Source organism: Sphaeramia orbicularis, chromosome 18 (genome assembly GCF_902148855.1).
Source record: "Sphaeramia orbicularis chromosome 18, fSphaOr1.1, whole genome shotgun sequence".
In the NCBI taxonomy this organism is placed as follows: domain Eukaryota; kingdom Metazoa; phylum Chordata; class Actinopteri; order Kurtiformes; family Apogonidae; genus Sphaeramia; species Sphaeramia orbicularis.
Genome location: NC_043974.1, coordinates 47,387,843 through 47,413,403, shown reverse-complemented (window position 1 = coordinate 47,413,403; position 25,561 = coordinate 47,387,843). Strand labels below are relative to the sequence as shown.

The following is a 25,561-nucleotide window of genomic DNA, read 5'->3' as shown; positions in this document are numbered from 1 at the left end:
GGAGGGATTTGGTCACAATGATAAAGATACAACAGTCGTGTAAAAGACGCAACAAAACAAATGACGTAAGAGAAAAAACAAGACAAAACTAACACTTTAACACTGTTTTTCAACCTTGGGGTCAGGACTAGAGGTCGACCGATTATCAGCCGGGTCGATTATTGGCGCCGATATTTGGCAATTTGACGTATATCGGTATCTGCCTGTTTTTAATCCGACGGGCCGATATTAAGAAATCAATTTAAAACTGGGTTATTTGGGCTCAGATGCAGCCCCCACCCCCCCGCACTATCCACTCTGCGCCCTCTGATTGGTTGACGTGGAAGCTGTCCTCACACAGACTGGGACTGACTTGGGATGAGACTGTGTTCTACATACATTTACTCCATTACTAATCCATAGTCTGCAGAGCGTTTAGAGCCAGACTAATGAACTAATGTTCTAGTAAAAGCTCATCAGACTCCACCTCAGCGTGCTTCCCTAAAACAAGTGAACTGAGTTTTTTCGGCGCTCTCTCTTAATCACACACACATGCTTTTCTATCACAGACTGTTTCCATCTCCATATTATCAGCAGTCTTCTTTTAAAGGTCCCGTATTATGCAAATGTCACTTTGTGACAGTTTTCTTACAGTAGTGTGTGTTGCAGTAGCCTCATTATGAGGTTGGAATTTGAAAACTGTCTGTTTCCTCCCTGCCTTGCTACACCACATTTTGTGAAAATGCCTGCTCAAACGGCCGAGTTTGAGTTGGGTCCGCTTATGACGACATAAGCGGATTTAACTCCTCCCCCTGACTGTGCCCCCACCCTGGCAAAGCGAACCCCGCCCTGGCAAAGTACCTCTTGGACAACAAACATGGCGAAGGCGAGACACGCAAGTTGTGGTGTTGTTGGCTGCACACACCAACACGAAAGTTTATTTTTGCTCCCCACTTCCGAGCCTCTCCGTAAAAAGTGGCTGGATTATATCTGTGATGGTCATGTACCAAACAACATTCCCAAACGCTTGTATGTGTGTGCCCGGCATTTCACGGACGAGTGTTTTTCGAACATGGGCCCATACAGCTCCGGCTTAGCACAAAGACTCCGAATCAAGAAGGACGCAGTACCAACGCTTCGTGACCCAAGTACAAGTGTGGGAGATGTAAATTCTGATGATTTTTTTGTATCTTTACTGCATAACCCTACATTATGGATAAGCGGGTGGTTGTTGATGTGTACATCTAACGTTAGCATGGCAGCTAACATAGCTCGGTTACTGCTGCTAACGTTTGCGTCCCCGTTAACATGCAAGAGCTGATAATATCAAGAGACATTCAACAGAACTACTTTGAACACGGGCCTTTTGTGGTTGGCATCAGTATAGTTAGCATCAAGCTTGTTAGTAGCTGCCTGCATTAGTGGCGGCAGGCGTCTTTCCGTGTCAGGTCCACGAACCCGACACAACACCGCCGTTTTCCGTCGGGGCTCAATCACGCCTCAAGGCAAAGAAAGCCAGTGTTTGGAAAGACGTTCTGTCTGAGACATGTGTATTGTAGACGAGGGAGCCATGGCTTCACACTCAACATTAGTGCGTAGTACCGCTAGCGGAAGCCGCGTCCTCTCCCAGAGAGGGGAGGGGGAGTGGGCGTGGACAGATGCGTTCATTTGCATACCCGGAAGCAGGCCCAGAAACAGCCTGTTCTGAGGAGGGCTGGTGAGAGTGACTTTTTCGACCGCTGAAACTCCGAACAAAGGATGATTTTGGGGCGAACAACTTTAAATACTATGTTTTTGGGCTTCTGAGACCTATATGACGTGACTGAAAAATAGCATAATACGGGACCTTTAACTAATTCACACACGTCAGGAGGTAACCTGAGTTAGCAGAGCTGCCGCTAATGTTTCCTCTGCTCTGACGTTCTTCTGCTGCTCACTGAAACATTAGTAGTAGTTATCAGATGTAGAGCACAGGGATGTTTAGTACAGTTTCAGAAGAGTTTTCTGTGTTTACCTTCGACACGTATTTTCTCTCCAGAGCTTCTCACACCAGAAAACTTTCCCTCTCCACGGTGGGTACTCCTTCCGCATCGGATTTCGACGTGGAAGGAGTACCCCCTGCGTCAAATAGTGCCGCTGTGGGGCTCTGACCACATGCATTGATTTCTGACTATTTGGGATGAGACTATGTTGGTTTGTAATGTAGTAGTGTGTGTTTGTGTTAAAGTCACATGAAGAACTCTACAACTCACAACTACTAATGTCACTGTGAGCTTTCTAGTCCTATGATCTGAAAATTAAAGTGAAGATGACAGAGAGTCAAATTCAGAAGTGATTTATGTGAACATGGTGGAACATTTTAAATCCTGTGTGTGCTCATTAAAGCCCTAAAGGCTGTTTGTGTTCTGTCAGGAGTTTAACTGCACTCATAGACACTATTAGACTTTTTTATGTAGCTTTTGTCACATTAATCATTAATAATGTAACAACATAGTTTTGAATGACAGGGTCCCTGCTATCGCAAGGTAAAATATAAAATTTAATAATGAAATCAACTTAAGGCGTCCCAAATGCTGTCATAAATGAAGCATGATGAGTTGAGCAGATGTCAGCATGTGGCCCAAGAGTTTACAAGAGTCTCCCTGTATTTTTGTCGTGTTTGAACTTAAAACAAAGATAAGTCATTATAGTAACATTTAAATTTCACTTTATTTACTGTGGAAAAATTTCAGGTAACTATTTATTTAAGCTTTTATTCAACTTTATAAGAGATGCTTCTGAGTCTAGGAAATCCATGCACTTCTGGAGCTATTATTTTCTATTTGTTTGATTAAATAAACATGTTTTAGGCATTTAAACAAAGTTCAGTGTTTGCATTATTCAAAATTTTTCACTCCAATTTTTACACTTTTACTGCAAATGAATATCGGCTCCAAATATTGGTTATCGGCCTCTTCTAACTACTAATAATCGGTATCGGCCCTAAAAAACCCATATCGGCCGATCTCTAGTTGGGACCCCATGTGGGATCACCTGAAATTTCTAGTAATTGATAAAAAAATAATAAATTACAAATAAAAAATACTTTTTTTTAATGATTCCATATATTTTTCATTATAATTAAAATACCACACATTTTTCCTACTAAAAATCAAGTTCAAATAAAATGCAGGAAATAATACCTGAGAGGGTGTTACTACACTTTAACCTGCCCGGACACAGCTGCAGTCAGAAAACCAGACCGAACAGAGAATGGAAAGGTTTCTTCGCCTGCCTGGCCCCATTAAGACATCTCAAAGAGAAAGATGTCTTCATTTTGAATGTCTGGGGTCGCTAGAAATTTGCGATGTTAAAATGGGGTCATGAGCCAAAAAAGGTTGGGAACCCCTGCTTTAACGCCTGCTGTTTTCAGCTGAATAAGGCTACGTTCAGACTGTAGGTAAACGTGGCCCAAATCTGAATTTTTCGCCCATTTGTGACCTGTATCCGATCTGTTAAAGCAACGTGACATGAACTGTGTGCAGATAATACACCACTTTTAATTTGATGTGTTATCTGTAAACATTATAAACTTTCGGCATGTTTATTTATGTAAAATAGCACGCCATTAGTGCGATTAGGTTTAGTGCGATTAGCAGCTAGCGCATTGACATGTCATCAAAACCCGTTAAATGACACACAAAAGAATAAAATGCGTACATATAGCACGCCAAATGCAATAAACTGGCATCACATAAAATGCGATTTCATGAGATCAGTCTGGTTAAAAATAGTTTGAACAGCACTAATCCGATTTTTTTCAAATCCGACCCAGACCACTTTCATATGCAGTCCTAAATCTGACCCAGACCAGTTTCATATGTGGTCCTAAATCTGACCCGGACCACTTTCATATGTGGTCCTAAATCTGATACGTATCTGATATTTTCCGATGTGACTTCAGTCTGAATGGCCAGGCCACATTTATCCGACCTTTATGTCATTGAAATGCGACAAACATTACAATTCTGCGCAGAGACGCGATGCCTTCATATTTCCTTCTGTAAACAGTGTGTGTCTGCGTGGTCTGGTATTCCATCAGGACCTCTTTAGTGCATGTGGGTCACTTCAGGACCTCTTTAGTGCATGTGGGTCACTTCAGGGTCACATTTAGTTCAGACTCAAAACTGATAGAAGTAGGGATGCACTGATACCGATACGAGTATCAGCATCGGTTCCGATACTCAGTGTGTGTACTCGTACTCGTAAAAGACATCCGATACAAATGCACCGATACCACTTACGGCCGTTTGACATTCCCAGTTCAGTGCAGCAGGTACGCAGCAGTGGAATCATGTGTGTGAGTGTGAAGAGTGTGGAGATTTTTCAAAATAAATGACGGTGATAAAAGTAAGGCTGACTGACAGTACCGTTAAAGACACAGACTGATACAGACGCAGCGTTCTGTCCGTCCTCTGCGTACATTCCATCTGTTTACCAGGTGCTCACAGATGTGTACTCAGAATGAGAATACCAGCGGGAGTACAGAGCAGTGCGGACCGCTGCCAGCGGAAGTGAAAACCAAACTTATCACTCATTTGTCTTTTCTCTTCCTGCTGAAGCTAAACTTTTAAACCTTACAGAGAAAACGCTGCAGCATTAGTATCACAGTAGTGTTCCTCTGTCGTCTACAGGTTTGTTATTACTGACTTTCTTCTTCTTCTCAAAAAAACTTTCCTCTTCTTCGTGGTATTTGTCCAGTATGGTTAATTCAGAGCAGCGCCCCCTGGTGGATTAACTGACAAACGCTCATTCCAACACATTAAATGTCAGTAGCAGCACTTTGTTCCAGTCAGACTAATGACAACGACAATGAAGCACATTTACAAAAGGAACTAACAACTGGAATGGGATTACTAAGGACTAGGATCAGTACTCGGTATCGGCAAGTGCTCAAATATAAGTACTTGTGCTCAGTATGGAAAAAAGTGGTATCGGTGCATCCCTAGATAGAAGTTGCATTTAATGTGGAATATGAACAAGCACACAAAAAATTTCCGATTTCTCCCAAAAAATCCAAATTCTGCCTTAAGACCTGCTGTGTGGGCGGAGCCTAACAGCTCATTACCTGCAGAGTTGGACTTTCAGAGCTTCTGTTTATTAGAATAATATTTTTGTTACATTAGTCAGCTAGCATTAACCCACTCAGTACCATTTCTGCTCCCCAGCTCCTCCTTTACGACCAAATACGGTCACTTCTAGCTCCAAAAAGACACCACACAAACTCCTCAAAAACCAACAGATGACCAATTCAGAGACATCAAACTCATGTTCGTACAGGTTCCACATTCAGACCAATATTATCTCAATTGGGTCAGAACCACATTCTAATATTAGTAAGGGACTGGACCCTTTTCGCAGGTTGGATCAGACCCTTTGGCCGGTTGGATCAGACCCTTTGGAGATGGGATTGGACCCTTTGGTCAGTGGGACTGGACCCTTTGGCCAGTTGAATCAGACCCTTTGGTCGGTTGGATCAGACCCTTTGGTAGATGGGATTGGACCCTTTGGTCAGTGGGACTGGACCCTTTGGCCAGTTGAATCAGACCCTTTGGCCGGTTGGATCAGACCCTTTGGCCGGTTGGATCAGACCCTTTGGCTGGTTGGATCAGACCCTTTGGTAGATGGGACTGGACCCTTTGGCCAGTTGAATCAGACCCTTTGGTCAGTTGGATCAGACCCTTTGGTCGGTTGGATCGGACCCTTGGGTCGGTTGGATCGGACCCTTGGGTCGGTTGGATCAGACCCTTTGGTAGGTTGGATCAGACCCTTTGGCAGGTTGGATCGGACCCTTTGGTCGGTTGGATCAGACCCTTTGGCTGGTTGGATCAGACCCTTTGGTAGATGGCACTGGACCCTTTGGCCAGTTGAATCAGACCCTTTGGTCGGTTGGATCGGACCCTTTGGTCGGTTGGATCGGACCCTTTGGCCGGTTGGATCAGACCCTTTGGTCGGTTGGATCGGACCCTTTGGCGGGCTGGTTTTGGTCCACAGACCCCTGTTTGCCTCCTGTGGTTCAGCTCCCAGTGGTGTTCCACACAGGTGTGGTTTGGAAACAGCGGGCCTCTGTGGACACACCTGTATAAACCTACTGTTGACATATTCCACGCCTGTACCATTAAACCCAAACCCAGCCTGTATGAACTCACTGTACATGCGCTGCTTTAGCTTCAATCAGCCCTCTGTCCTCACATCCTCCGACCTTTCCCTTTCTTCTCCATCACTTCCACCTCTGTGCCCTCCCCTTTTCTGACCATCTGTCCACGCCTCTGCTCTGCCTCTCCCTCCTTCTTCTTCTTCTTCTTCTTCTTCTTTCCTACCCTCAGAGGGCAGCAGGATGGAGCTCAGGCTGTGGAAACTCTACCTACTCGTCACTTTGACGCTGGGATGGACCGAAGCTCAGACTCAGACCAACTTCACCAGGTAAGAGGTGACGTTTGGGGTCATTTCACCGACGTAAATGCATCAGCGTCCCCTGTTCGGGCTTTTTTTTTTCTGCTTGTGCACATGTGGCAGCTGACTTTCCAACCCCCATCGGTGTGAACTAACTCCAGTGTGTGTGCTTTTCCTAAAATGAGGAGGCTGCAGTGTTAGGAAGATGTGGTTGGCATCCCATAAACACACAAAATGACAGCATGCAGCCACTGATGTAGTGATTTAACCATCAGACAAACAGCAGACTGATGAAAACAAGCACCTGACGACAAAAAAATGCACTTTTTTTTAGCATTTCCACATGTTTTCATACAGAGTTTAATATTCCGCCTCAGTTTATCTTCAACACATGTTCATTATAACGTACAAATCATACATTTAAAAACAGGCAGAATATTGGTACAATTACACTGATTTATATGAAGACATTTCAAGTTCTTCATATTGTTCAGATGATTCACATTTTTTGTGAACGGATAGTTTGGAATTTGACCTTTTTTACACTTAAAGAGAAAAATTTGGTTATTAAATTAATTAAATTAAACAGGTTATTATGATAGTATTTTATTGGTCTGACCCACTTGAGACTGAATTGGGCTGAATGTGGAACCTGATTTAACCTCCTGACACCCAGGAAATGTCAGCAAAGTACCAGCTTTTTAAAAAAAATTTATTAAATAAGTGCTTATATTAGAAACATCATGATGCAACAGTTTTTCAGTTGCAGTTTTTAAAATTTTTATGGAATGTCCTTTGTGGTGGACAATTTTATTTTTTTTGTATAAAGTTGTGAAACTCTTGTCCACAAATGTGGACAGAAAACCCATAGCTGGGTCTTTGGAGGTTAAGATAAGATAAGATAAGATAAGATATACTTTATTGATCCCCCAAGGGGGAAATTCAAGTGTGTACAGCATCACAAGACAGTATGCATCAATACAATACAAAAATAAAGAGGTAAAAAATATAAACTAGAAAAGCACTCGGAGAGTGCAGACCTCCGCCAAGGCAGATTAGCCCCTCCCCCAGATCACCACCAAAATTTAATCATTTGTTCCTTGTGCCAGTATCAACATTTCCTGAAAATTTCATCAAAATCTGTCCATAACTTTTTGAGTTATCTTGCTAACAAACCAACAAACAAGCAAACAAACCCCAATGAAAACATAACCTCCGCCATTCCTTGGCGGAGGTAACAAGTTCGTTAAAGTGCCTAAGGTGACCAAAAAAAAGGGGGGCAGGCTGATGTTAAACACGCACCGGACAACAAAAAAAAATCACTTTTTTTGTTCAGCATTTCCACTTGTTTTCCTCCAGAGTTGTGATCGGTGTGTTTTAACGCAGTGCTAGTGCTGCTTCCAGGCACATAGGGTGTAAATTAAACATGAGAGACCAACAAATGCCTGTGGGCTGTTCAGATCCACAGGGTCAGGAGGGAGGGGCTTACTGGGACTAGTTTGGCCTTACAAAATGTGGTTACACTGAGGAGAAACTGTGAGGACTGACAGGGAATAGTAACCGAAACTAAAGTGCATTCATTCCCCTGAAAAACAGGAGCAGTCTGATGTTTAATCATGACATTTAGCTCCAGAATCAAGAGGAAACCAGACACTGAAGGAGCCAAGATCCCAATGAACAGGTCCGAGGATGATAAGTGCTGCAGAATTACAAGTCGACAGTGGCAGCAGCTTTGATGTGTGTTTATGTGAGCGTGGACCAGTGGGTGTGTGTCCCCATGTGACGGCCTCTGCTTCCACTAAACTATGTGTTACGTCCACTTTCTTGTGGTACAGTGTGAGTAGAAGACTCACAGGACACGCACTGTATGTTGACGCTCGCAGACCAGGAAAACGCTGGTTCTGAACCCCGCCCCCCCCCCCCCCCCCCCCGCCCCCCGACTCGGAGAACAGAGGCTGACTGTGGCGCTGTGGTTTCCAGGGTGGATGTGTTCAGGCGGCCTCGCTCTCAGGCTGCAGCTTCATTCAGCCAGTCCAAAAACAGTTCCAATGTCCCTGTACGTCAGCGTCCTGGTCTATCTGAACCCATCCAGTTGAATTTGTGAGGTTGATCAGGTTCTGTCTCCATGGCTATGTTCAAACTAGGGCTGTGTATCGACAAGAATCTGGCGATACAATACAAATCACAATACTAGGATCACGATACGATATATCACAATATATCATGATACTGTTAAAAAGGCAATTTTTTGTTTGTTTCTTTTTTTTAATGATTATTTGCTTGAAGAATTGAATTACAGCAGAAACCTGCACAAACACTAAACACATTTTTATTTGATTCCAATAGGATCTAATGTTATATCACAAAATGCTCCTGTGTTCAAACTGAAATTGTTTTACAGACATTACAGTTTCAGATCCTGTTCAAATGTTCATATTCTATTGGTTCAGAACTAACATCAGAACAGTATTTGAGTTCAATCCCAACAAAGGAACAAACATTATTGAATAAAAGAGTGTTAAGTAATAATAAGTAAAATATAACAAAAAAGAAAAACCAAAAAAACTAAAATGAACCTCCACAATATCTGCATTTGAATAAATACCTAAAAATATCAATACAGTATTTTCTAATATCGATACAGAATTGTGAAATGAAATATCGCGATATATTGCAGAACCGATATTTTCCCACATCCCTAGTTCAAACAGCAGGTCTTTATGCACAATTTGGATTTTTTGGTGGAATCTGATTTTTGTGTGTGTTGGTTCATATTCCACATTAAATGCGACTTCTATCAGTTTTGAGTCTGAACTGAATGTGACCCTGAAGTGACCCACATGCACTAAAAAGGTCCTGATGGAATGCGAGGCCACGCAGACACGCACTGTGTTTACGGAAGTATTGTAACGCATTTCAATGATGTAAAGGTCGGATAAATGCAACCTCACCGTTCAGACTGAAGTCATATTGCAAAATATCAGATGCGTATCGGATTTAGGACCACATATGAAAGTGGTCTGGGTCAGATTAGTGCTGTTCAAACTGTCTTTAACAGATCAGATACCCGTCACAGTCATTCAAGGTCAAAGGTCATGGACCCAAATCAAAGTTCATATATGACTTCCTATCAGTGATCAACAGCTATACTGATATCTAGGGCTGAAAGATATATCGTTATTGTATCTATATCTAGATATGAACATTCAAGATATTAATATCAAAAAAGCAACGATATAAACGATATAGATTTCCCCTGCGCTCACCCTGCATGTACAGCTCTGGAAGTCACAACAAATTTCAAAATGTTTAATTTGTAATTTATTTATTCGTACTATGTGTTAATGTTGATGACTGGCAGTGAGTTCTTATAAATAAAACTGCACTTTCCACATTCTTTTGTATTACGATGTTTGTATTTTTCTGAAAAATGCTTGGTTTTCACCGAACCCATAGTCATATCATATCGATATCAAGATATCTGGCATGAATATCGAGATATGAAATTTTGTCCATATTGTTCAGCCCTACTGATATCTGTAACAATTTACATGGTATAAACCATGAAAATATGGATCATTAAAAGAAAAGGAACATTTAGAATATTTCAGCAACAAAAATTAAGAAATTAATCAACAAAATTAATAAAATAATCAACAAAATGAACAAAAAAAAATCAACCAAATTAACAAAATAATCAACAAATTGAGCAAAATAGTCAACAAAATTAACAAAACAGTCCACAAAATCAACAAAATTAACAAAATAATGGAACAAAATGAACAAAATAATCAACAAAAATCAACAAAATAATCAACAAAATTAACAAAATAATCAACAAAATTAACAAAATGAATAAAAATGAGCAAAATACTCACCAAAATTAACAAAATAATCATCAGTAAAGGCAAAACTGTAGTATTTCAAAAATCCAAAAATCTAAATTTCTTAAATTCATGAATAAACTTTGTAGACATTGGCCCAAGGAAACTACAGATAAAATTGAAATGTGTGTGACCAGTAGTTTCGTCTGAGAAGATGTCTGAAGAAACTACTACCGATGATGAAGATGTCGACAGACACAGCGTCTTCGCGGCAGATCGACACCCTTTACTGATTCTAAACGGGGACATAGTAGAAGTTGTTGTGAGGGCCGGTGAGCTGAACATGCAGCAGGTGTGGGTGACTTGTGTTCTCCTCGTTTCAGGCCGGTGTTCCACTGTGGAGGACACCTGGTCACCGACTCGGGCATCGTGGCCAGTGAAGGCTTCCCCAGTCACTACAAGGCCAACAGTCGATGCACCTGGTACATCACTGTGAGTCACTTTACAGGTCACTACAGATCCAACAGGTCCACGTAGACTGGATCGCAGTACACATGTGGTATCAGATTCATCATTAGATGGAGAATTACAGAAATTAGGGATGCATGATAATGGTTTTTTACTACCAATAATTGATAACTTCCTACTTCTCGTAACCGATACCAAACACCAATATTTCCATATTTTTCCAGTTGTTTTCTTCTTGTTTCCAGTCAGTGTTAAACTCTGTTAATAGTCCAATAAATCGACCGCTGTTTTCACACATTAAACAGCTTTTTTTACATTCAGCGTTTTTGAATGCCCCTCTTCTTCTGCTGCGTTCGGACCAAAACAGACAAAACTACCTCTGGATCTTCCTCTGGTTCTGACAGCTGAAGCAGAGGAAGGAACTGAAAACCCTTTGACTGACAGACAATGGACTGATCCACACCTGTCCTTCTTGGTTTTTATGACGGTTGGCACGGCAACAACGTGCACTGTGTACTGGTAAAATTCACCAAATCAAAGATATTTTGATTTATTATTATGGGCTGTATTTATCTGTGAAAACTTTAATTGTTGGAATTATCTGAATGACATATTTTTTTCAATATTGGACCGATAATTATCGTTAGACCAGATCATAGACCAGATAACAGACCGGATCATAGACCAGGTAACAGACCAGATAATAGACCGGATCATAGACCAGATCATAGAACAGATAACAGACCGGATCATAGAACAGATAACAGACCAGATCATAGACCAGGTAACAGACCAGATAATAGACCAGATGACAGACCACATAATAGACCAGATAATACACCAGATAATAGAACAGATAACAGACCGGATCATAGACCAGGTAACAGACCAGATAATAGACCGGATCATAGACCAGATAACAGACCACATAATAGACCAGATAATACACCAGATAATAGAACAGATAACAGACCGGGTCATAGACTGGATCATAGACCAGATAACAGACCAGATAATAGACCGGATCATAGACTAGATCATAGACCACATAACAGACCAGATCACAGACCGGATAACAGACCAGATAATAGACTGGATAATAGAGCAGAACCAGATCCAGATTTGAGTCCAGGCCTCAGATCCACAGTCTAGAACCTTCTCCATGAACAGTGAAAACACAGCTGATCTTCAACCACCACTAAGACTGAACTATGACCTCTGCAGCATCACTGACCCTTTACCACGTATCCACACATCCAGTATCTGGAAAAACATGATATTTTCTCATGCATTTTTTTTACTTTTCGTTCACATGAAAAGCCACTGAAAATGATTATTTTTGAAAACTGCATCCAAAGTGTAGATTTTGTAAAACTCTGCTTTAGCGTTTGCATGTGATCAGGGAGAAACTGAGTTTTAGTTTCTGAACGTCACAGTATGTGACAAAAAAAGCATCTCCATCATGTGTGTGACCTTTGTTTATCCTAACCCTAACCCCATGATGGCACTCTACGGCAGATTTATGCAGGTTCATGTAGATGACCTTTCTGAAAATAATCTGGTGTGTACGATATTAAAATCGCAGGTGGATAAATATCTGTTTGTATAAATAAGGCCATGATAGGTGGACATAGGGCTGTGCAATTAATCAAAATTCAATTATGATTTCGATTATTACACTCAACGATTACAAAAATTATGTAATCGAGAAAAAACTCTTATTAATTTTGAGTTGTTGTAATTCACACGCACGCAAGCTACCATGAGCTGCTCGGCCCCGCCCCACTCTAAGCTCCAGCTGCCAGCTAGCCGGCAGGTCCACCCCACGAGGACAGCTGTACCTTTCGGTCTTGAAAAATGGCAGGACAATCACAGCAGAAGTGCTTGGTAAACAAAAAAGGCAAGTCAAATTCAATTGTATGGAATCACTTTGGGTTTGATGAAGAAGACGAAGAGCAAAAACACATCAGGTTCAAAAAGTGTTTCGTAGTCGTGTCCGCACCGACCGCTAACACAACAAACCTTTTTAACCATCTAAAGTTGAACCACCGCCACTTTTATGATAATCTGATGAAAAACCAAAACACAAAAAAACAACTCCATCTGCAACTTTATCTGCAATGCAATCTTCAATCTCTTCATGCTGCAACTCCCTGCTCATCAACATCAGAGACACCAAAAGATAACAGAATCCATTGTCCATTACCTGGTTAAAGGTATGTGCTCCATTAACACCACTGACAACTGGGGCTGCAGACAAATGGTGAATCCACTGGACAAACGCTAGGTTTTGCCTTCAACACATCATTTTACACCAGCTGCTACTACGTTGATCATACTTGAATTTATAATTTGGACTTTACGTGAGTTTTTTTTTTTTTTTTATTGCTACAGTTCTATGGCAAGTCTATAGCAGTTTAATTCCAGTGCACTATTTGTTTACAAAAGGAAACATACTTGCTTATTTGCATTTAAAGATTTTTTTTGTTTCGCACAAAAGTGAACACTTTGTTTTAGTGTTTAAAAGCTTTATTTATGTTTAAAGAGTATATTTTACATTGTTTTGCAAGAAAAAAAAACAACTTTAAGGCTAACAAATAATCGTTTTTAATAATTGTGATTTCAATTATTGCTAAAATAATCGTGATTATTATTATTATTATTTTTTTTTTTTTTTTTAATCAAGCAGCCCTAGGTGGACACATGGCCTTTATGTCACTGATCAGCGTGAACACACACACATACACATACGACGTATGGTCACAGTATTATCTGTACATTATAGTCAGATCAACATAATAAAATGACCGGTTATGTTTATGTCAAATGCTTCTGGACAAACAGCTTGAATATAGTGATTAAACCTTTCACCAGGAACAGCTGAAAATTATATGTTTAATATACTTTAGAAACACCACACAATGACACCAATAATAACACACAACCTTCACAATCACCAACAACTTGTATGAACAGCACTATCAACCTGAATGTGTTGTAATCCGAGTAAAGAGCATCACTCACCCATTACGTGAAAATAAATCCACGTGTCAGTCTTTCCTGATGAAACTCGGCCTCATAATCGTCCGTAGATCCCAGTCACAGAGGTCTGCAGGTTGGTTTTACAGCTTCTGTCAGTTATTCCACTAATGCCGTCATCTGCTCAGAGTTGCTGATAAACTTGCTCGTTGTGTGTTGTCTCGTCTGAATTTTTCCGTCTTCCACCACAGACTGAATCTCCTGGACCGACCCTGGTCTAGTTTATCTGTTCTCATGTGGATTAATATACCACTATGTTTACTGTCCACTTCCGCATCTGTTTTTGTAAAACTGCAGGTCACAGAGAAAACTGTCTGACCAATCAGTGGTCTGCAGTGTGTACACGTCACGGTTTATTATCACTTAGAACCTCGGTGGAGGTGACACCAAAAAACTAGTACCAGGTACCAGATTCCAGGTCCTTTTTCGTAATGGAAACGCAAAAAGGCCGAGCCAAGTCGAGCCGGTACCACGCAGTGGAAACGCAGCATAACCCACTTTTTGCCAACATGGTTAGCTCTGCTCCTGGCTAACTAAGCTAACTATGCTAAAGCTAGCTAAGCACTGGTCAAATTGGTTGTAGCTGCTCCAAGTGAAGTCCCACACAAAACATTTTCCTCCTTCCGATGAATTCTAGTGTAGATTTATGTTCTCCTCTCGTCATGAGTTTTCTGTCCCGGGAAAAAGAAGTTTGAAGTAGATCCATGATGGCATAAACGGAAATGAGAGCGCCATTTTGTTTTCACTCCAGTCCGCCAAAAGTTCAAGCTCAAATTAGGTGACGATATCAGGAGGCGGGCCTTCACGTGACACCAACGTCTGATTGGCTGATGAATCCGATCACTCAAATCTCGAGTCCATTGACAGCGTCAGACTGTGAGAAGGCAACCAATCACAGCAGTAGTGGTCTGATGCGTTCACTGACAGTCTCAATACAGGAAATCTAACTTTTATTTATTTCATCAGCGACCACTTACATCCAAATAACTGACCAAGCAATAAAATTCAAACATGCTAAAATTATATGAACACTAAAATTAACCTTAAAAATAAATTATAATTTAGTTTTTTTTCCTCCCATTAACATTAATGTTATTACTATTACATACATTTTTTTATTATTACCTATGGCATATATAGGTTAATTCTCCTGTCAGTGTTCATGATCAAGGTACTGATGAGCTTGAGTTGCTCCTAATATATGTTAATATATGTGCTAAATGCTAATGCTAATATGCACAGTACTAGGTACAGTACTTACTACTGTACCTAGTACTGTGTATTAGGATGGTTAAAACAGGCTTAATAAGCGAGTTACCCATGGACAGAAGTAAAAAATGAATAACAATAAAGACTTTTTGTAAAGATGAAGGTGAATACATCATGTCTTTCGTCCCCGCCTCCAGGTCCCAGAGGGTCATGTGGTCATGTTGTCTTTCCGCCTCTTCGACATGGAGGCCGATTCCACCTGTCGCTACGACTACCTGGACGTCTACAACGGCCATACTCGGCTGGTGCAGAAGCTGGGTCGGTTCTGCGGGACGTTTCGACCCGGCGCCCTCATCTCCACCTCCAACACCATGATGCTGGACATGGTGTCGGACGACGCCACGGGAGGACGAGGCTTCCTGGCGTATTTCAGCGCAGGGAAACCACATGTGGAAGGTGTAGACGAGTCACCGCACAAACAGAAAAACACACTCAGTCCAGGGATAAATGCTGATAATTAGTATTTTCTACTTAGTGCAAAGAGATATTCCAATATGGTCTTTGAGAAGAAACACAAGAAGATTTTGGGTCCAAGCAAAACAAAATAAGATAAGATAAGATAAGATAAAACATCCATTGAGATCAATAATTATCAGGGTCAATGCCACATTAAAAAGGCTGATTTTTGGTCCACAGTAAAAGCTGAAGAACCAAAATTCTTCTTAAAAGTTGCAGATACATGAAGATGACAAAGACAACATCAAAGTTACAAAACTTACACAATGTAAAGTGGTTCAGAGTCAGTGTTTGGTTCTGAATCAAAGTTGAGGAAAAAAGACATTCTGATAATGTTTTATTTTGTCAGTTCCATTACTTAATGTGGTCAAAATGTACATGATTATTCAGATGTTAATTATCACTTATTATATGATAATGGTTTTATGTATATATTTATAGTTCAGTGGGTTTGGTCTCACTTAAACAGATCACACGGTTGAGGATAAAGGCACCCTAGTTTGTTGATGTTTCCGTCAGTATCTCAGATTGCAGTAAACTCTACTCTTAGAAGTTGAAGTTTGGCTCTAGTTTGATGCCTCTCCATCTGAACTTACAGAGGTCAAAGTTTATCAGAAGTTGTAGGTTTAGAGAACAATGAGAAAGCAATGACTCCAATAAAACAGAAACAGCAGATGTTGGTGAATCAGATGTTCCAACTGACCCAGGAGGTAACCCTGACGATGGACCTGGTTTAACCATGGATTCGATCTAAAGCCTGGAGAGACCAGCACCTGGGCAGAGAAGAACAAGGATGGAGAAGTTTCAGCAGATCCAGGATCAAGAAGAGGAAACTGAAGTGGGGGAACAGCATGACCAAGAGGAACAATGACAAATGACAGAAGTAATGAGGATACCCCTCCTCCACAGCCGGCATCAGGTCAACTCACATTGAATTTTTGGTGTTTCCTCAACATTGAAGACGGGACCACTGGGGAATATTGGATACTATTTCTAGTCCCACATTTGCAGAGGTTCCAAGCAAGCCAAGGGATTCCCAACATGGACTGGTCACATCACCGTCAGTACATACAGTATCCACATAACAAACAAGCTAGCAAGACATCTGTGAAAATGTTGGAACTACTTTTCAAGTTGGCTTTTGGAAATTGATGCATCACTTGTAGCTGCAGTTAAAGGTGCGGGAGACTTTTGTGACCAATTTTTCATCAAATCTGTCAAACCTCAGTTATATCCTCAGTGTCATGAATCTGTTCGTCTTTCTGTCATTACTCACCTGAATCTCTTGCATTACGGTGAACAGTTTCTTAGTTCCGTCCACCAGAAACAAACCATGTGTTTACATTCAGAGCCGGGAGGGAACTTGGGCATCTTCAGAATTTTGTCGTGCATTGTGGGAAACACCGGTTCGTGCCGCTGTCTAACAGCAGCAGCTGGAACAGACACGACGCAAAAATGGCAGGAGCTCCCTTCCCTCTATGCATATTCCTCCAGCCATTCCCGTGTTTCAGACGTTTCCGCCTGTGTTTGTTTCATCCATATAATATCATAATGTCGCGCTGCTGCTGCTGATGCTGCCGCGAGCCTTCACTTCCTACAATGCACGTCACGACAAATTCCGAAGATGCCCAAGTTCCCTCCCAGCTCTGTTTGTAAACACATGGTTTGTTTCTGGTGGATGGAACTAAGAAACTGTTCACCGTAACGCAAGAGATTCAGGTGAGTAATGACAGAAAGACGAACAGATTTATGATACTTAGGATATGACTGAGGTTTGACAGATTTGATGAAAAATTAGTCATGAAAGTCTCCAGCACCTTTAGACATTCAATGCTCGGACTATACTTACGACAGAAATGCTGAAAAACCATGCCAAGTCAAGGCAAGTCAAGCTAATACTGGCCGTGACTTAAAAAAAAAAAAAAAAAAAAGCAAAAGTGAAGATGGGGGGAACCTGAAGAAAGGCCAAGTCTTTGTGGTCAACCTCCCAAACCTCCCACGGAGACTCCACCTCCCTCCTGTTACCTTTGAGAGGATGTACCTGCTGTTCTCATAAACACTGAAGATCCTAAAGTGTGTGACAGAGCTGAAGCTGCTGCTTTGGGTAAATATCAGCTAACTGCTGACGTGTTGGAGGACGTTCAAATGTCTGAACATTCATCTGAGTGAGAACCCATGAGATCAATATGTTTGCCTGAAAGAACTGTTCTACAAAGGTGTGAAAGCTGAGAGGTCCAAGGTAAAGGACGTAACTGAACTGATCTTGGATCCGTTTCCTCTGAAGGCTTCACAGGAGGCTGCACACCTGCCAGAACAGGAACCAGAAGAACCACTTTTGGCCACAATAGCTTCACTTCTGGTTGAACTAAGTGTGGTGGGGTTAAAGTGGTGGAGCTCAGAGGAGAAACCTATTTATCAGAATAGTTTTGACTGTCCAACCTCTACATTTGTGAAATGTTCTGAGGTGTCTGTCATGTCCTGACCATAAAGAGGAGTCTCAAACCACTAATTACACCCATTTCCAGTCAGTCAGTGAATGTTGACTTTCACGACTTCAATCAACATAAAGGAAATGAGCAAAATATGAGCTAAATGACAAAATCGGAGACTATGGGTGTTTTTATGTCTACTAGCGTCTTTTATGCTGTTGCGTGTTTTATGAATAATTACCTGGTTTCTTCAACTTTTGCTGAAGACCAAAAATCAGCCCTGAGAAGAAAAAATCTGACAGTTTTTATAATTATCTATATCACTGGTGTCAAACATGCGGCCTAGGGGACAAAACTGGCCCGCCAAAGGGTCCGATCTGGCCCGTAGGATGAATTTGTGAAATGCAAAAATTACACTGAAGAAACTAACAGTCAAGGATGTTAGAATCATTTTAGGTCAATTCAATCTCAAGTGGGTCAGACCAGTAAAATACTATCAGAATAACCTATAAATAATGAATACTACAAATTTTTCTCTTTATTTTAGTGTAAAAAAAAAAGTACCATTACACAAAAATGTTTACAGACTAGCCTTTTACAAAAAATGTGAATAACCTGAAATTTCTTAATAGAAGTTTGGAATTGTACCAATATTCTGCCTCTTACTACATGATATGTGCATTTGTAGATCCATTGTGATCTGTAAGTTGTGATGCACATGTATAAATGATAAACTAAGGCCTAATATTGTTAAAATTGCACTGATTTTTCTTAAGAATTTCAGGCTGTTCATATTTGTTCATGTGATGTTCAAGTACGGTTCATAGATGTAAACATTTTCATTATGGAATTTGACTTTTTTTCTCTCAAAAACAGAGAAAAACACTTTGGAGTTGACATTATTTATAAGTTCTTATCCTGTTATTTATATTTTTTTTACTGGTCCGGCCCATTTTATATCATATTAGGCTGAATGTGGAACTGAACTAACATGAGTGACACCCCTGATCTATATTGACTGATATAATGTTTTTATAGGAAGAAATTACGCACATTTCAAGTTTTCAAAAGCTACTTAGAATGTCACCATGAAAACACAGATGAAATAACCATCCTAAACAAACAGGCTGAACCTGAAGATGCCATTCCTTTTTCAGACTCTGTCTCCTTTTCTATTCCCACAGAAAACCAGTTCTGTGGAGGTCGACTGACCAAATCACAGGGCTCCGTCCAGACGCCCAACTGGCCCAACAACGATTACCCAGCAGGCATCAGCTGCTCCTGGCACATCTCTGTGGAGCCAAGCAACGTCAGCACTTTATATTTCTGTCAATGCTTTTCTGAACAGTCGGTTTTAACCTTAGACAGCTGCACCTCAGAGGTTCATTAATGTCCGATCATTAGCAGACCTTGGATCAGGTTGAATGGGGTATGTTGGTGCTGGAGCAGAAGGTGGACTAAACATACGAGTGAAGGGGCCCATCACCAGGAAATGTTCAGGAGTTGAAAATGAAAGCCTTCATTGAGAGGCCGAAGGCGTGTTCGTATGTGCCAAGAGATTGAACGTAAGGAAAGAGAGGGAGTAAATGCCCCTCTGTATTTAGACCCGGCGGGCCCTCCTCCCCTTTAAATCCACCTCTGTCTGCACTGTACCGGATTCATGAAAATACCTTAGAAATGAACATGTACAGCTCACGTCTCTCATGCCATAAACGCCGGCTTTGCCTTCTTTCCAGGTGATCGAGGTGAGGTTCGAGAAGCTGGATTTGGAGCCCGATACCTACTGTCGCTATGACTACGTGGCCTTGTTCAATGGGGGTGAGACCGACGACTCTCGGCGGATCGGGAAGTTCTGCGGAGATCGGCCGCCAGGGTGAGACGTGCAAGACGAAACACCGGTTACCTGCCCCATATACAAACAAAAACCCTAAAATGTGCGGGGTTGGTGGATGCAGGAGCTGACTGGTTTTGTAAATGCATTTATGAGGTCCTTTCAGCTGATTCTAATTCAAGTGTCTGAGAGGAAACAAACATTCCACCCACCTCTCTAGACTCTTAAGGCAATAGAAACCAGGAGGTTTCATCCTATCACAGGTGGTTTCAGACAGGTCTGGGTTAAATATGTGATTGACAGCTGTAATTACCAATCAGCGATCAGATTCAGTCAGATGTGACTCCACTGCTCCACTCCACTTCCCCTTGGAAACACTGTCAGGTTCTGGTATGTTTAGTGTTTTGATTATTCAGACTGAGACAGAAAGCTGATTAAAGAAGGTGTAGATCTTCACACTGGTGTTCTTTCTCCAGGATCTCAACTCCAGTAATTCTTCCCCTTCAATGGTTTCCCCAAAAATGAAGGAGTCCTTTCTTAGATTCAGTATCTGACTTTTTTTTTTTTTTTTTCGGGTTTAACAGTCAAAGAGAATCACAAAGAACATATGATTTAGTGCTCCCTGTTTGAGCCAGATCCTGTGAACTGACATCATACGTCATCACTTGGATAGTCATACTGGTGAACCCATGGAACTCCACACATATGACACTCTAGAGCAGGGGTCACCAGTCCTGGTCCTCGAGGGCTGGGAATCCTGCATGTTTTAGATGTTTCCCTCTTCCAGTCCACCTTGTTATCAGGCTTCTGCAGAGCTGGAGGATAGGTTTATCATATGAATCTGGTGTGTTGGAAGAGGGAAACATCTAAAACATGCAGGATACCAGCCCTTGAGGACCAGGATTGGACACCCCTGATCTAGAACACCTGTTGGCTTTTTACAATTATTAAAATACTCAAGTACAATAACACTGGGACACTGACTTCAGTCACCAAATTGTCCCAAAGCTTTGATGTAGAAGTCCAAGATCCAAACAACCTGACTGGAAAAGTTTGCATCAGATAAAACCAGGACTTAAATCAGGAGTTTGAAGAGAAAATATAATCACTCTTTCACAACCAGGAATTTAGGGTCCTACAAAATGTTTAGGTTTAACATAAATCTGTCAGAAAACAGAAGAAATGGCTTAAGGTGAAGCCCAGGCCTGGATTTACTTTATTATTTGATAAACTTATTCCTCAAAAAGTGTCTGAGAAAGTCCAAAATGTGCAAAAACAAACAGTGGGAATGAGATACTGAGCTGCAGAAGAAGTCGGATAAAGAACTTGTTTGATGTTCTTTCTGCATCTCCATCCTTATATTAGTAGTTGCTTTTTGTTCTGAATAATCAAATCTCAGACTGGACCCAGGGCATTGTGGGTAAAGTCCATTTACTTCTGATTAAACCACCTCAGTGTGGACAATCCGTCCTAATTCTTCTTCGCAGGACAATAGTGACCAATGGGAATGAGCTTCTGGTCCAGTTCGTGTCCGACCTCAGCGTGACCTCAGACGGGTTCATGGCCCATTACTCCAGCATCCCTCGTGGTTCCAGGGCGCCAACAGCTGGAGGAGACTTCATCTACCGCCCCGACACAGGATCCACATCACCAAAACCAACCAGGAGGCCCAGTAAACCCACCAAACCAACATCCAGACCGACATCTAGACCGACATCCAGACCGACGTCCCGACCTACATCCAGACCTACATCCAGACCGACATCTAGACCTACATCCAGACCGACATCTAGACCTACACCCAGACCTACACCCAGACCTCGACCTGGCCTCCTGCCCAAACCCACAACAAAACCACTAAAACCAAAGGTGAAGCTTCCACTGAAACCACCACCACCACGTAAACCTACCCCCAAGCCTGCCACCAAGCCCACGGCTAAACCCAAACCAGCTAAACCAACACCCAAACCACCCGCCAAAAAACCCACACCTAAACCTGGAGTTAAACCCGGAGTGAAACCTACAACCAAGACGAGGATAAAGATTATTAAACCAACGATGAAGCCAAGGGTTCGAGTTAATCCGTCTCGTAAGCCTTTCATCAAGCCCAAGGCCACGTTAAAACCTGCAGTCAGACCAGTCAAACCAACGCCGAAGAGCGGACTGAAACCCACAACCAAACCCAAGGTTAAACCCAAAGCCACTCCTAAACCAGAACTCGGCAAGACGGTGACAAAGAAGCCTGCTGTGGCCAAGAAACGTGCGTAAAACGAGTTCATTTGCGCAGATGTAGACTCTGGTGTGGGACAGTTTGTGTAGATGTGTTTGTGTGTTTGTTTTTTGCAGCGTTACCACTGAACCCACTGTGTACACAAGTCTGTAAGAGGACGGGAACGCTTCAGTCCAGCTTCTGCCCCCACGACTTCGGTAAGCCACAACTTCAGCTGCTATCTGATCCTCACAGCAACCTTATCTACATCCTCTTAGACCAGGTCAGCTGTGACTTAGATTCAAGAAACTAGAAGATAAACCCTTTCAGCTCATGTCCGAAATACTCATTTTACTCTGAAGTTCCTCTGTAACAACCCCTCATGGTTCCATCAAAAGGGTGGACCTACTTTTGTCTGGTCCATTTTCTTTTATTCTTGATGTATTCTTCTGACAGATAATTTTGATAACAACCCCACTTCCAGGAAATTTGGAATATTTTCTGAAATGCAGTAAAAAAACTAAATTTGTGATTTTTCTGTTCACTTAAAAGTAAAAAGAGATGTGCCTCATTATTTACCCACTGAATCTAAACTGAGATTGTTTCTGTTTTTGTGATAGCTGATGTTATTTAGACACTGGACAAACGAGACACAACTCGTTTTATCAGATTTCCACCCTTCTACTACAAAACAAACTCAAAAATAGTTGGGATGTTGGAGAAAATGTAAATAAAAACTGAATGTAATGCTTTGCAAATCGCATAAGCTCATATTTTATTCACAGCAGAAGACAGAAAACGAATGTTTAAACTTAGAAAACGGACCATTTAAAGAAAAAAATATGGTAATACTGAACTTAACCCTTACAGACCCAAACGTCCACCTTTAACCCTTACAGACCCAAACGTCCACCTTTAACCCTTACAGACCCAAACGTCCACCTTTAACCCTTACGGACCCAAACGTCCACCTTTAACCCTTACGGACCCAAACGTCCACCTTTAACCCTTACAGACCCAAACGTCCACCTTTAACCCTTACGGACACAAACGTCCACCTTTAACCCTTACGGACCCAAACGTCCACCTTTAACCCTTATAGACCCAAACGTCCACCTTTAACCCTTACGGACCCAAACGTCCACCTTTAACCCTTACAGACCCAAACGTCCACCTTTAACCCTTACGGACACAAACGTCCACCTTTAACCCTTACGGACCCAAACGTCCACCTTTAACCCTTACGGACCCAAACGTCCACCTTTAACCCTTACAGACCCAAACGTCCACCTTTAACCTTAAACACCCAAACGTCCACCTTTAACCTTAAACACCCAAACGTCCTCCTTTAACCTAAACCATCTACTGATATGAAATGTTTAATTTCTGTTGACCCATTAATCCTATTAATCCATGTCAATAATTGGTGTAAAATACAGTTCTTCATCTTTTCATGGTCATCAGAAATGACCATATTTGGACGTTCAGAGGCTCCATAGTTACTGTGGAAACACTGTCATCTTCTCCAACATTGATTCACCCGTAAAACCCATGGAGTTGGATCAGTGACAGTGGATGAAGACAGTTGTTTTTACATGCAGTTATTGATATCTTTCCCAGAAAAGTAACTTTTTCTTCATTTTTTTTCTGTTTCTGACATCATCGGTCTGATTCTTCGGAATGACATCATTCTGCTCTGTTTTCCAGTCATCACCGGTAAGGTCACGTCGGTGTCAGCTGGTCCCAGAGGTTCCGCCTCCATCGAAGTGTCACTCATCAAGGCCTATAAGACCGGACGCCTCAACATCACTAAGTCAGGACCAGTCATGTCCGTCACTTTAACCTCCACCTGTAAGAGATGCCCCGGGATAACGAAAGGTAAAGACCGCCTACAAACGTACATGAAACAGAGTAAAGACAAGGTGTCAAAGCTAAGAGACGGATGATACGAACCAAACTCTGGATTTGTTTCCAAAAATATGACAAGACAAACCATCTGAAAACATACAATAATTTCATAATATAACAATAAATTATATATATATATATATATATATATATATATATATATATATATATATATATATATATATATATATATATATATATATAATTATTTGGACCAAAACTAGACCATGTGACTGACATTTGCGTCTTTTTCAGGCCTGAACTATGTGCTCATGGGAAACGTCGACGCCCAGGGCAACGGCCTCCTGACCCCGTCCAGCTTCGTCCTCCTCTACAAACCCATCCACGCCAAACCGCTGGCCGCTCTCGCACGCAAACAGTGCTGACATCACAGCTCCGACGGCCAATCAGAGTCAGCCCCGCCGGGATGTCAGAGCAGTGAAAGTCACATGAGCAACAACACGATTATTTCATCATTTACTACATGACAACATTCTGTTAGAACACCTTCCACCTTAAGTATTATATTTTTTATTTTGTATGTAAATTATAATATTTCTGTGATTTTAACAATGCAATCAATAAACCACATGATGCTGGTGTTTGACAAGAGCTGAACTCTAAGTATTTCCTGTGTGAAGAACATTTTTAAATTTTATTTATTTTAATGAAATCCATTGGTGACGTTGGTCTGAATGCCAGCCTTAGTCTCATCTACAGTAGATAAAAATGGAAAACACCCTCGTTAAGGTGAGTATTCACTCATATAAATGTCAGTTTCACTATTCCATAGACCCTCAAATGGTGTGAATATAACTTGTGCATAAAAATTTACCAATGAAAAAAAACAGTTTCACCATAACTCTTATTTTTCATTGAAAAGTTTCTGTGCTGGGCAGAGGTGGTTTTTCTGGCGTAGTGAAATTGGTATATCGCAGAAAACTGCAATGGACAAACCTTTGTACACAACTAGAGTCACATGACCAAACTAGAAAAGCAGACCTCTGCCAAGGCAGATCAGCTGTTGGGTCGCTAGGCTAATGGGTTTGTTTCAGTGATTGTAAAGGTCATGTGACTAAATAACACCACTGTAGCATTAATTTAAAACTGCACAATCATCAGAGTATTTCAGTGTTTTTCACAGAGCTGTTAGCATTAGCATTATCAGGCTAATGTGTCTATTTAAAGTCATTCTTTAGCATTTTTCTGTGCTAAAATGTTTTTTTCATTTTCATTTGCTTTCACCTGTAGACTTTCGTTGTAAATGACCCGTTTATTCCTGTAATCATGGTATTTTTATAGAGAGCTGTTAGCATTAGCATCGCTCGGCTAATATGTCTATTTGAAGTAATCCTGTAGCATCGTTCTGCATTTAAATGTTCAGTTTTTGTTGTTTTCATTCACTTTAGCCTGCAGAGTTTCAATACAGGCTGTTAAATGACTTGTTTATTACTGTAATTAATGTAGTTTACACTAAGCATTTCACTAACCTATTGGGTCGCTAGGCTAATGGCTTTATTTCAGTGATTGTCAAGGTTGTGACACTAAATAACACCACTGTAGCATTAATTTAAAACTGCACAATCATCAGAGTATTTCAGTGTTTTTCACAGAGCTGTTAGCATTAGCATTACCAGGCTAATGTGTCTATTTAAAGTCATTCTTTAGCATTTTTCTGTGCTAAAATGTTCCGTTTTTGTTCACTGTAGCCTGTAGT

The 25,561-nt window shown here is 41.2% G+C and overlaps 1 protein-coding gene across 1 annotated transcript; it reads left to right on the top strand.

Annotated features, from left to right (window-relative positions):
* Positions 1-6,337: 6,337 nt before the first annotated feature.
* Positions 6,338-24,480, top strand: LOC115438225 (procollagen C-endopeptidase enhancer 2-like). Its single transcript, XM_030161669.1, has 9 exons — positions 6,338-6,441; positions 10,619-10,727; positions 15,149-15,407; positions 19,081-19,205; positions 19,633-19,769; positions 21,215-21,987; positions 22,074-22,154; positions 23,644-23,814; positions 24,100-24,480. The coding sequence occupies exons 1-9, from the start codon at positions 6,356-6,358 to the stop codon at positions 24,228-24,230; spliced, it is 1,872 nt and encodes a 623-aa protein (XP_030017529.1). The 5' UTR covers positions 6,338-6,355; the 3' UTR covers positions 24,231-24,480.
* Positions 24,481-25,561: the final 1,081 nt, after the last annotated feature.